This window comes from Ylistrum balloti, unplaced genomic scaffold (genome assembly GCF_031769215.1).
Source record: "Ylistrum balloti isolate Yb309-2 unplaced genomic scaffold, AGI_CSIRO_Ybal_v1 Utg369702, whole genome shotgun sequence".
In the NCBI taxonomy this organism is placed as follows: Eukaryota; Metazoa; Mollusca; class Bivalvia; order Pectinida; family Pectinidae; genus Ylistrum; species Ylistrum balloti.
Window position 1 is genome coordinate 858,168 of NW_026781932.1, and position 14,957 is coordinate 873,124.

Sequence of the window (14,957 nt, forward strand, 5' to 3'; positions counted from 1 at the left end):
CGGCCTTCAAAACCTCTGATCTGAGTCTGACATCAACGAAATTAGGCTTTCATCTTCATGATTGATGGAACGATCAAATAGAATATTACAATCGCTGTAGAAGACTAGGAACTCGTACTAGAATAAAGCACTTGACCCGAAATATGTCACTACAGCTCTGGTCAAGCGCTCCCCAGTAATGCCGAAATCCTTACAGACTCCTTGTTTATAGATACAAAACACACTGTGTCTGCCATTTTGGTGCGGCTTTATTGCGATCAATGTCGTTATCAATATCATCGTCTGATCATTTGTTTTTACTGTATTTTCGGTATCAAGACAACTCGTACCCAAGACAACTCGTACCCATTAGAAGACAACTTGTACCCAAGACAACTCGTACCCAAAGACAACTCGTACCCATTTCTTCCGTTCCATGTTACTTGTCATCTTATGTGTTTATATCTGTCATTTCAACTTGCTTGATTTTATGTAAATAGTATATGCACATTTCCTTACCATCCATTGTGTGTGTCTTGGAAGGACAGTGTACTGAATTGTAAAAATTAAGACAAAGCACCTTTTGAATTTATACTAATATATCTTTTATTGATCTTATTGTTTTATTAGGTCCTCGCATCAGTCGTAGTCACACAAACACCGTGTACAAACGTACATGACGGAAACGATCTCTTACTGTTTTTAAAGCGCTATCACACTGAAATGCTATACCTGTAAACGGCAACCTGGAGCCCTATTCGTTCTCAAAACGTTCTTATGACGAGCAAACCAGTCAATATGTACCCACCCGATGCAGGGATCACAAAACACCATTTCACGGTATAAGGACGGAACCCAAAGCTTTGCTAATTCGGACAGACGCTCAACACATTTGCAAAAAGTGAGGTTGTGGTAATTCTAAAGTATTTTCCATATTGCAGTAACGTATCTATAGTAATATAGACAACGCTTCAAGAAACATGGCGTGTAGACGGTAATCTTTTATTTTTTCATGGGTGATACATCGAAAAGTACTGTTATCTGTTTCAGACACCGTTCAATTGGTACCACAGATGCTGATCGGTTGCGCCACTAATTACAGTCCACACTAGTGTTATATCATAACGTATATTATCGACATCCAGGTAACCTGGTAAACATATAAATATTGCATGTGGGAACATGCGTCTTATTGACATAATGCACCGCCGGCCTTATTTTTCCATTGATTCAATTATAGATTAGACATATGTTTTCCCGGATAAGTGCAACAGCCTACTGAATCTATATTTAGTCATTTTCCTATCGATCCCTGAAAAATTATATCTTGTGAGCTTTGTCCCGTTCTGTTACCATCTTACTTTTTTTTTAATAGTGTACTGCTTCCGTCCAGTTTCATAACATCAAAAATATTCCTCGACAACATCATGATTGTCACAGGAGAACTAACCCTTCAGTGCTTTGACATCTTTTCAAGAAAAGCCGTCAAATCGCCCTCCTAATCGACTTATTGAGAACATGTATTTCATATTCAAAGTGTATGACAAGAAACTTGAGTTATCACAACCTGGTATTGCTGGGTAGAGAGTAGTTCCGTTTAGGGAAACTGAAGGTCGAGGTCAAGGTCAAAGTTATATCGATTGAAGATTCCAAATAGTCATGTCTTGTCCGCCATTTTGTTGTTGGATAGAAGAGTTAATGAAATAAGCATAAGAATTCAAACTTTTGAAATTTGTGTCATGTCATATTTTTTAACGGAGAATTTGGCAATGCTGGAAGTCGGATGTAAGATCAAGCAGTTAAATTGATTCATTATCAACAGTAGCCACGGAACATACTTATTTGGTAGTCTATGTACGGCTGTTTGCCCTTGCTCCGTTATCTGAGTATAACGAGATGCAGTTATCGTGCAGTCGCTAAATACAATGTACGTTTAGATAAATTTCTAAAATGTTTTTTTTTTTTCAAATGAAGACAGATTTTATTTTTAAATCTATAAACATAGTATTATCACCCCAGTCTTAGTAAGATTTTTTAATTACATATCTATTGATCTTTTAGATTATTTATGAAGAGAAAAACACAAATAAAATTTAATCAGGTAATTTTAGACATTCCTATTATAAAATAAAGATCCCTAATAATTTCATATACTATTTTATCTCCCGGATCAATCTAAGTCTAGTATATTTAACAATTCCATTCTGTTCACGCAATATTTGACACAATTTGTCAGCAGAGCACTTTTCAATTTTTTCAGATGAACTTGTAAAACTTTATAGATCAATAAGTCAAATATCGACCCAATTATGGAATGTCTAGTCAGCAGTTTTTAGTTTCTGCTAGATGATATGTAATAATTGATAAAGAAATAAAGTAATAGATCAAACCAAAATATACCTGGCCTCTTCATGGTGCTGAAAATGGTTCATGAGATTAAAAGTTTTTTTTTTATTTTATAGTTTGTTTTTCAGTCGCGAAGCCTAACAATACTCAGACAATCAGGTCTAATTTCTATATTCACTTTCTGACCCACATCGCAAGTCATTTTCCACAATTATACCACCAGCGCTATTTATAAAACATAATTTCGGATTGGCCATGAAAATAGCCAAGATAGACGTCTTCAAGGCGGCAACCATCCATCGGGCTCAAATTATGTCCAGTGCCAGGTCTCGACCAATTTCTGGTTAATTGTTTCTATACTTCATCCTGACCCCCTCATGTAGACTACTTTGTATTTCGTTTGAATTCTGATACAGTCAGAATGATGACAGAGATCACTCTATTCAGTCATCGGTCTACATGCTAAAACGGTGTTGTATTCTTTAATTCGTAAGTTTATAATGTTGAATAGGTCAGTATATTCACTACGGAAATGAAATCATACAATATACCAACATCTCCACAGCAACGTTACCTTAAGCTCAAATACGATAAATCCTAGAGCAAGTATGAACAAAAGAATGTTTTACCATGAGAGTCAAGGAAAAGTACAAGAAGCATAAGACCAGGTATTCCGGAAAAGTAAGTGTATTTCGCTTCATCGACGACAACTGCTATATAAACCTTGGTCAATCCAAGTAGGTAATCTGAGGTTCTCGGTTAGAAATAATGTAGACAACGGAATCATCATAACAATAATACTTTACTGCAATACTGAAATCACAACCGTCTGGTCACTACAATACTGAAATCACAACAGTCTGGTCACTACACTACTGAAATCACAACAGTCTGGTCACTACAATACTGAAATCACAACAGTCTGGTCACTACAATACTGAAATCACAACAGTCTGGTCACTACAATACTGAAATCACAACAGTCTGGTCACTACAATACTGAAATCACAACAGTCTGGTCACTACAATACTGAAATCACAACAGTCTGGTCACTACAATACTGAAATCACAACAGTCTGGTCACTACAATACTGAAATCACAACAGTCTGGTCACTACAATACTGAAATCACAACAGTCTGGTCACTACAATACTGAAATCACAACAGTCTGGTCACTACAATACTGAAATCACAACAGTCTGGTCACTACAATACTGAAATCACAACAGTCTGGTCACTACAATACTGAAATCACCACAGTCTGTACTGAAATCACAACAGTCTGGTCACTACAATACTGAAATCACAACAGTCTGGTCACTACAATACTGAAATCACAACAGTCTGGTCACTACAATACTGAAATCACAACAGTCTGGTCACTACAATGCTGAACTGAAATCACAACAGTCTGGTCACTACAATACTGAAATCACAACAGTCTGGTCACTACAATACTGAAATCACAACAGTCTGGTCACTACAATACTGAAATCACAACAGTCTGGTCACTACAATACTGAAATCACAACAGTATGGTCACTACAATACTGAAATCACAACAGTCTGGTCACTACAATACTGAAATCACAACAGTCTGGTCACTACAATACTGAAATCACAACAGTCTGGTCACTACATTACTGAAATCACAACACACCAATCACAACACTACTGAAATCACAACACACCAATCACAACACACCAATTACTACACACCAATCACTACACTACTGAAATCACAACACACCAATCACAACACTACTGAAATCACAACAGTCTGGTCACTACAATACTGAAATCATAACACACCAATCACATCACTACTGAAATCACAACACACCAATCACTACACAACTGAAATCATAACACACCAATCACTACATTACTGAAATCACAACACACCAATCACAACATTACTGAAATCACAACACACCAATCACAACATTACTGAAATCACAACACACCAATCACAACACACCAATCACAACACACCAATCACTACATTACTGAAATCACAACACACCAATCACATCAGTACTGAAATCACAACACACCATTCACTACATTACTGAAATCACAACACACCGATCACAACACACCAATCACAACACTACTGAAATCACAACACACCAATCACAACACACCAATTACTACACACCAATCACTACAATACTGAAATAATAACACACCAATCACAACGCTACTGAAATCACAACACACCAATCACAACGCTACTGAAATCATAACACACCAATCACAACAGTACTGAAATCACAACACACCAATCACAACATTACTGAAATCACAACACACCAATCAAAACATTTTTGAAATCACATCACACCACTTGTTGCCCGTCACTTCCGAATACAGCAAAACTATATATGGCAGGTTTGTTCCATCAATAGCAGTGTCAGTTGTATGATAAAAACAAATATTATGTTTTTGATGGTTCTCAGAAATTCAATTATACAATATCCATATTTAATAATATAAGTTCACGATTTCATCATTGTGTACAAACATTTCTAAAATTAAACATTATATAACCTTTTCATTCTAATCAGTCATTTTACACAAGAAAATGGTATTAATTTTTTTCAATTCATTCAGATTTCAACATATTCTATGTTATACTCCCAACCTTTCATATTATAATGAAACCAAATAGACACCATTACCTATTGATAAGATACACAGGCCAGTCATCACGTAAAGATGGTATGTAACTTGCCGGTGAAACAAGCAACCGGTTATTTTTAAATATATATATATGCTAATGCTGCACGTGTATAAGAAAATAAATATCTTTATCCCTCACCTCGCCTGATCCGTTCTACCTATCAGATTACAGTTAAAACAAATCACGTTCGACCTAAGACACTCGAAGCCGACAGAGGCACTATAAGTGTCTATTTACACGACCTCCAAGTCTACCAAGCAAACAAATAGACTTACTACTGTTTTACTTCAATTGATAAAAAAAGAGTTACAAAGATACCTGAAGTAAATTTGTGACATTTTGAAGTGTACTTCAAATACAATCGGCATTATCACGTGTATATTGAACAATATCATCAAACTTCCGCACGGTGCGTTTGTTAAACAAACGGAACGCTACCTTTCTCAGCCATATTTGAATGAATGTGCCGAGGAATGGAAATCAGATAATCCCCAAAAAATATATGTAATAAAATGGAAAAAAAATCCATTGGAGCTTTGTCAGTAGTTCAAAGTGACCGATATGATCTACATTGAATTCATTAGCCTATTCCTCAAAGATTTCAATGTCTTTGGAGCATTTCCCGGATGACGAATTACGGGCAACCTACGCAAAGTTCTTTAAATAATAATGATCCTACAAAGCACACAGGAAAAGTACACTTGTTAAAATGATTGAAGCTGACGGCAGTCTCATATTTTATTCTCGATCATCGTAAATAGCCAACTGATTTGAAGTGCACATGCCACGAAAAATCCGACGTGATATGTGTGACTGATTCATGGGCAAAACCAGTACATCGGGAATCTGGTCATGGAAATCTTTCTGGGCCTATTCTAACGGGGAGAAAGTGTGCAGTTATATGTTTACAGAAGTATAACTAACAAAAAAGACGTCAAAGTTTAGATCCGTATGTAATATGGGCAAATCACTTCAACCTGGTGACAATTCTTAAATATTTGAATTTTTTTTAGTTTCGATCCGTATGTAGTATGGGCAAATTATTTCAACCTGGTGACAATTCTTAAATATTTGAATTTTTTTAGTTTCGATCCGTATGTAGTATGGGCAAATCATTTCAATCTGGTGACAATTCTTAAATAGTTGAATTTTTCAGTATAGATCCGTATGAAGTATGGGCAAATCACTTCAACCTGGTGACAATTCTTAAATGGTTGAATTTTTCAGTTTAGATCCGTATGAAGTATGGGCAAATCACTTCAACCTGGTGACAATTCTTAAATGGTTGAATTTTTCAGTTTAGATCCGTATGAAGTATGGGCAAATCACTTCAACCTGGTGACAATTCTTAAATGGTTGAATTTTTCAGTTTAGATCCGTATGACGTATGGGCAAATCATTTCAACCTGGTGACAATTCTTAAAAATTTGATTTTTTTAAAATTTCGATCCGTATGTAGTATGGGCAAATCATTTCAACCTGGTGACAATTCTTAAATATTTGAATTTTTTTAGTTTCGATCCGTATGTAGTATGGGCAAATCATTTCAACCTGGTGACAATTCTTAAAGATTTAAAATTTTTACAATTAGAGAATATCAAACGCTCGTTTCTTTCACCTGTCACTCAAACTTACCTGGCTGTGTAATCAAATATAAAAGAATCAATGATGAAAGCATTATATTGGTCTAATTCAATTTCAATCGATCACAGGGTAGGTAGGCTGACAATAAAAGAGCACACGATGTACGGTGGAATGAGTATAGAAATCAATTAGAATTGATTAGCTTTGTGATATTGCGTGTGAGAAGTAAAAATTATATTGGTTCTTTATATATACTGAGCACATGTTTGTGTGAGGATTTCATCAAAAGAGTATACACACCCATCATTATTTATTTTCAAGTAATACTAAACGAACGCTGCGACAACCATGAAACACATTCGATATCAAACGGTTTTTTTTTCAACCGAGAGATATTTATGATACTTATTTTACAACGTAACACTCGTGCCTTTCCTTTCAGTATAGGAAAAAAATATCTTCCTACATTCTTTCATGCAATTTTATCGCCGCTTTCTGCCAAGATTTCGAGAGAATGTCATTATACATATTTTGCATCATTATACTGTGTACTGAGATACCAAAGTGATGGTAGTTGCTGTAATGAGGACTAGGGACACAAGATGAATACCGCGCAAAAATACACAAGTGAACAGTATTTTTCATAGTTAAATAAGTAGTTATAATAGTGCCAAAAAGCTACATCATATGTTTAACCCCTTTAGGACTCGTTTTTATATATTAATGGCAAACATTTTGAATGTTAAAGTTTCGATGAGCAGGTAATTAATTTTGCATGTATTTAAAAGCCTATCCTAGATATAAAATACTATCATTTCAGTAAGTGAACCCCGGTAAATATGATATTTAATATCGTATCACTTAAGATTTGTTTAACAGTGGCAATCGGTATGTAAAAACGAAATAATACGTGTGTTGAGATTCCCCATTTCCCCATGGAACTCTCATACATACATACATACATGCAAACAAACATTGATCAAATTAATGCACTATTTCTTTGAAGTGTCGGTATTCCCATAAAACGAGAGGTAGGTTCCTATTTCCAACAGATGCGTATGTACTCAACCTCGAGTCTAACGTGTCTTTTAAAAGCATTCAATTAAGGACACAATGAAAATTACACAATGAACCATAGCACGTTTGATGGCGTGATGTACAGACCAGAACAAATGACTAAACGAGAAATAGTATTAAGGGCAGGTGACTGACTATCTCTACGCTGTATCAAATTAGGAGTGTAAGAGCTGTTAGTCGGTGCTATGTATGCATACCGACAAGATGCTACGTAAAGGCTATCTAACGGGATTTGTACGGGGTATTAATAACACACATCGATCATGATTGAATCAATTTCTTTATGGCACATTTCACAGGCTGATTGCTAGTTTGATACGGAAGTTATTTGGACCATCAGCACGCTGTAGTATTTCTCTATAGAATTAATCCTTTATTGAAACTGCTAGATAATGAGGGTTATTAAGGTCTATACGAGAGAAAGATTGATGAGGAGGGACGGGTATTTTCCTATAATGTAAAACATAATATGGTCTTCACCTGAGGTTGTAGTACAAACTCTACCGACTATGATATCGTGAACCTAAACACTACCGACCAAGTTATCGAGAACCTAAACACTTCCGATTAAGTTATCGAGAACCTAAACACTACCGACCAAGTTATCGTGAACCTAAACACTACAGACCAAGTTATCGTGAACCTAAACACTACCGACCAAGTTATCGTGAACCTAAACACTACCGACAATGATATCGTGAACCTGAACACTACCGACCAAATTATCGTGAACCTAAACACTACCGACCAAGTTATCGTGAACCTTAACACTACCGACCAAGTTATCGTGAACCTAAACACTACCGACCAAGTTATCGAGAACTGAAACACTTCCGATTAAGTTATCGAGAACTTAAACACTACCGACCAAGTTATCGTGAACCTTAACACTTCCGACTATGTCATCGTGAACCTAAACACTACCGACCAAATTATCGAGAACTGAAACACTTCCGATTAAGTTATCGAGAAACTTAAACACTACCGACCAAGTTATCGTGAACCTAAACACTACCGACCAAATTATCGAGAACCTAAACACTTCCGATTAAGTTATCGAGAAACTAAACACCTCCGATTAAGTTATCGAGAAACTAAACACTTCCGATTAAGTTATCGAGAACCTAAACACTTCCGATTAAGTTATCGAGAACCTAAACACTTCCGATTAAGTTATCGAGAACCTTAACACTTCCGATTAAGTTATCGAGAAACTAAACACTTCCGATTAAGTTATCGAGAACCTTAACACTTCCGATTAAGTTATCGAGAAACTAAACACTTCCGATTAAGTTATCGTGAACCTAAACACTTCCGATTAAGTTATCGAGAAACTAAACACTTCCGATTAAGTTATCGAGAACCTAAACACTTCCGATTAAGTTATCGAGATTCTTAACACTTCCGATTAAGTTATCGAGAAACTAGACACTTCCGATTAAGTTATCGAGAACCTGAACACTTCCGATTAAGTTATCGAGAACCTAAACACTTCCGATTAAGTTATCGAGAACCTTAACACTTCCGATTAAGTTATCGAGAAACTAAACACTTCCGATTAAGTTATCGAGAACCTAAACACTTCCGATTAAGTTATCGAGATTCTTAACACTTCCGATTAAGTTATCGAGAAACTAGACACTTCCGATTAAGTTATCGAGAACCTGAACACTTCCGATTAAGTTATCGAGAACCTAAACACTTCCGATTAAGTTATCGAGAACCTTAACACTTCCGATTAAGTTATCGAGAAACTAAACACTTCCTATTAAGTTATCGAGAACCTAAACACTTCCGATTAAGTTATCGAGAAACTAAACACTTCCGATTAAGTTATCGAGAACCTAAACACTTCCGATTAAGTTATCGAGAACCTAAACACTTCCGATTAAGTTATCGAGAACCTTAACACTTCCGATTAAGTTATCGAGAAACTAAACACTTCCTATTAAGTTATCGAGATTCTAAACACTTCCGATTAAGTTATCGAGAAACTAAACACTTCCGATTAAGTTATCGAGAACCTAAACACTTCCGATTAAGTTATCGAGAACCTAAACACTTCCGATTAAGTTTTCGAGATTCTAAACACTTCTGATTAAGTTATCGAGAAACTAAACACTTCCGATTAAGTTATCGAGAACCTAAACACTTCCGATTAAGTTATCGAGAAACTAAACACTTCCGATTAAGTTATCGCAGTAATGAGTATTTCTGATATAAAGACTACATCGCCCATTCTATTTCAGGATTAACTTGCCAGGTAAACAAAGTATCATAAAAGCTAAATCGAGGAAACAAGACAAAACTTGAAAATACCTACTGACTTCATAATCACAACAATATCACGGAGAAAACAATAGTTTTACTGATACAACCACTAAGAGTAAACTATGCAATATTTGGGCAACCTCATGTTCACCAGATGTCTTTTACACCTAAACCTTCATACTTACCCACCGTTAACAAAACTTATGGGGAACACGTGCGAACAGTTATTTTTTCAGTATGTTTAAGAGTATTCATATTGTTATAGAGAAATATAACTTTATAATGTAATTGATGGTATAACGAGAATGTAATTATATTCAGGTGTTATCGCTCGATGGTTTCTGATAAAAGTCTACTGAAAGTCGCTGTATCATGGATTTAAGATTCCCATTCTCTTTAATAATTGCCAAGTGTTAAGTATTCAGACAGACATTTAACGAAACGGATATATCTTATCATAAGTAGAATCATATGTAGCATTCAGTTAATTGCTGTTATTGTAAAGTTCCGTTTAATATCACACAAAATTCTTGTTAAACTGAATTTCATTTCCTTCTATTGTTCTCTATAAATGAGGGTAACTTCATAGTAGGATTATAGCCTAATAGAACATAAGTTTTACTGACACCCGGAACTCCTTACCAAATTGCATGACTATCATATTACTGTAAGTCATTGATAGATAGCAACAGCGTTATTCAGTTAGATAAAAATCAATGAAGATATCATTTGTAGCCGATCATTACTGTAAACAGGAAATTAGCCACTATTGATAAAACGTTCATGTTGATAACATCCCTTCCGCTATCAAAGCTAAATTTAAGTAATGAAATATGCCTTAGTAATTATAGAAATGTATATTCCATATCACCAAAATGCAAACTCAAATCTCAGAATTCAAATGCTTTGTTTCACATCAACTGAGGCCGAGTGGAGAAACTAAAAATTACGTGGAGCAAATGCATTTTAAAATATACAGTTGCATTTTTATTGTTGAGTTTTGTAGAGTGGAGGATTTAAAGTCGTTAAGCTTATAATAGCATTGTCATGAAACAAGGTAAAATTGATTCAGTTCAATCAAAACAGTAGTAACAGGTACAATTTTGAATCTCCGTTGACGAAAATGGTCCTGTAGTTATTTCTGGCAAACAGAGGCGTCCTTCTTGAGCATGATCGCGTAACCTTCACATTTAAGTGTTATGTGTTTGATTGATACGTGTAACACACTAATGAGAACAGATTGCAAAGTTTGCAATCACTAGTGAAAGTTTTTGTGTCAGTGTGGCATTTAAACAAAAAGACTCTTTGTTTTTTTAAGGAACCTTCGAGATACTCGCCCGAAACTTGTATTAATATTGTCCAGTATAGTTTTCTAACCATGGTGTTCATTTTTGCAATGAATGATAATTGACAGCCTGCGAGGAAAACTGAAAAAAAAACATATTACTTGCATATATATTAAATGAGACCAATAAAGAAGAATAGCTTATCTAAAAATCACAACTCTTTTCCGATCGACATACACTTAGCTTGTTCTAGTGGTACCGATAACAAATCAAGATTCATTAGACAAACAGAGGAAACACGTGGGCAGGGAACACCTGGTCATTCATAAACTCGCTCTGCAACATATAGTATCTATATCTACACGTTACATTTGATTCCTGTTGTCAGTCTGAGCGTAAATGATTACACAAGATTGCAGGATCGGCGATGTTGACGCGTAAAGTTTATCAAGGTTCTACCGCTTTGAATAAAAAATTTTCTCTGCCAGAGTTATCGTTCCTTACACTTTAGAGGACACCGCAATGCGCTATGGGAAGGAAAATGTTGGATAAATAGCAGCAAGACATGAACGAGAATCTCCTACTTAAGACATACTGCTGCAACCCACTCGTACATTGACCTTAATTGGTCAGTAATAGAGCCATGTTCTATCTCGCTGTCAACATGATAACCTAACTGTAACATGTGTTTAAAGGGGGTTTTATCTGTGTCGTGTGTGCAAAATGGCCGAAGGCTTCGTTAACATCGTCGTTCCTATTAAATTTGTAATTAACACACATCGACACTTATATCTGAGTTTGCTGTCATTATTACAATGCATTTTAATTGATTTCGCAAATAAATTAACATTTCAATTCAAACAAACCCCTTCTTTGACCTCTCAATACTTATACTTTGTGTACATATATGTTAAATTACCACAGATGTTTCCGGTATCCTATTAATAGATCCGGCATATCATAATTATTATGTACCTAGGTCAAGAGAGACGAATTTATATCTCGATGACATACTTTTGTAAAATTCGAGTCGAATTTTGTTTTCATATTCGCTATCTGTTTGATATTTTTCACTTCAACGTGACATCGTACAAACATTTCCTTGATACGTTGAAAAAATTATCACAGCTTAATGGGTCCCCGTAGAGTATGTTGTACCCTATTTCCTTCAGTAACACAATATATGAACAGAAATAAGGAAGGACAGACATAAAATCAATACAACATATCAACTGTCAGCGAGTTGTTTCTTCTTCAGTGACGTGATGTATTTATTCAAACAATAGGATGTTATTGAGTAACAAAATGTTATCTTATTATGTGATCTACCTCAATCTATTACTCGCTAATTGCAACATATATCGGTATTAAGTGTTGTCAGCTGAAGGGGTCTATCTCGATTTGTTATTGTTTATTTTTGTTACAATATTGTCATGTTTATGGAATGTTTCATGTTTGCCATTTATCAAAATAACATTCTATATATATATTTCATATGCTGATTTTGTTTTCGTATAATGGTCCAGGTTATGTTTAAGTTATCAGCAAGTTGAGCATATTTTGAAAAAAAAAGTTACCAAGAATGATTTCTATTTGAATATACGTGCTGGTTAACACACAGATCATATCCTTTGTGCAAAAAGTATTGATGAAAACAAATGTATTCATAACTTTGTATCTAAACGACAGTAAATGTTATACCCAAGTGAGCTTGTGTGCATTTCATTTAATGTATTACCTGGTGTATTATTGACTTACAACTTATGCAAACTATCTCTGTCGCTTGGTTTTTAAGAAGAAACGCCGGCTCTTGATCGGTATTGAAATTTCTAAATTTTAGACTTTAAGTACTCTTGCAATTTAAGTCAGATTTAAATTAAGAAATTCAAGTCTGAAATTTAAACTGAATTCTATCAATTTAATTTTCTCTGTATATTTTCTCTTAGCTTGTTGGAGATATAAGTTCTCTCTTGTGATGTTATGGCTAGACTGTACAGTATATTTACGTTGTATATGTGTACTAGGGCGTGAATCACAAGAGGTTTTTCTTGGGTAGCTTTCTATATACACGGGGTTAGTAATAATTTTAAAAAGTTAACATTTAACATATTTTGACTCATTATGACTAAGAGTGTATTTTTTCGGTTTAAAATTTCCCTTTTATTTACAAATATAAGGAAGTCGTACAAAATGTAAACAAAACACGGAAGACACGTGACATATCTGACCGCTAATATCGTTGACAGAGACGTTGGAATCCTACCCAGTACGTCCTCTGTTAAAATCCAGACACTTTTGAGACGCTAGGACAACAAGTAAAATGGATTTTATGACAGAAATGATATGAAATGTCCGCGTGTAAATACACATCTTCAGGACATCTGCAGTTGTTGGATTTGTTTAAACAGATATTTGAATAACACGAAGTTTGAAATCAATAGTTGATAAAAGGAAAGTCGTGAGCAGTGTTATCTAACACTGACAACACTTTAGTATTATTACCTTTGGGTTTTTTTTTTTAATTCAAAACTTCGAATTTGATTAGATAAGTTAAATAAATAAAGTTTAAATTTTAACTTACCGTCGTCAGGATAAGGCTGGGAAAGGACCTCCCGCAGACATTTCAGAAAAGCTGCGTTCAATATTTCTTGCAAATGATTCGACTTGCTTAAGGAATCATTTCCAGACATGCTGTATTCACAAGTACTCCAAACGTTATCACTTGTTGCCTATCAGGTGCACGACATTTGCCAGTACACTACATTAACGATGGTTTATGTCACCAGATAAATCGTCAACATTGTCTAATTATGCCATGAAAACACGTTGATTTGTTTATGTATACATCCACGTAGTTCTGCGGTAAATACCGGTGTTATTTCAGTCTGTCCTGTTGTGAATCCGAACCTTTCTGGAACGTAAATAAGCATGATAGCATCAAAATTACGAGAATTATAGTCTAACATCTATACCAAGCATTTGAATTGAAAGTTTTAAAAAAACGACGCTGTAAATCACAGGCTTTTAAAGATAAACATTAAGTGATGTATACCTCAGTATATTACACGTGTATCTTCTCTCGCCGAATTACACCAGTATGAAATAGACTTGTGTGATTGTGTTGGGTATTTACATATAGAGGTATGCCTCTATCTTGTCAAAACATCCCATTCCACATTGTATGTTATTCTACCAACCATTTATGAGATACGTTTATATATTTAGATTTAGCCTCAGGTTAGCAGAGATAGTACTGAAAACGTCCTTTATAGAAAAATACTCTTCACGCTAGTTGTTCTGGTAGATTAAAGCCATGTCACATCCACTCCGTGATTTTCTTTTATAGAAAACAACAAACCAAAATATTTCAAGATGTTCTGTTATGTCGACTGTAATACCCTCATCCATTGACAAGGAACACCATTATTCATCATCGTTTGGCGATTTAGCGGACACTACAATTTCAGATAATCTCCTTTAAACCTTCAAGTGTTTATTTTGCTACATTCGGCATCCCTTTAAGCTGACATTACACTTACAGAGAAATTTCAAAACATTTCTAATCATGTGTAAACCCTATTAACACAGAACAAATTTGTCCTATTACGACTGCTACCCTACGGAGACCTATACACAGGATTTATTCGGTCTAAATGCCTTAGGAAAAATAGTAAATACGTGATGAATGAAAGTTGCCAAGCTTTTCTCTCTAGAAACAGTTCAGTA

At 35.1% G+C, this 14,957-nt stretch overlaps 1 protein-coding gene across 1 annotated transcript in view; it reads right to left on the bottom strand.

Annotated features, from left to right (window-relative positions):
• LOC132565221 (calcitonin gene-related peptide type 1 receptor-like) overlaps positions 1 to 13,921 on the bottom strand; it is a 93,451-nt gene extending 79,530 nt beyond the window's left edge. The window contains exon 1 of the mRNA XM_060229857.1: positions 13,813 to 13,921. Coding sequence (XP_060085840.1) covers positions 13,813 to 13,921 — 109 coding nt within the window. The remainder of the gene's footprint in view (positions 1 to 13,812) is intronic.
• Between the last annotated feature and the right edge of the window lie 1,036 nt (positions 13,922 to 14,957).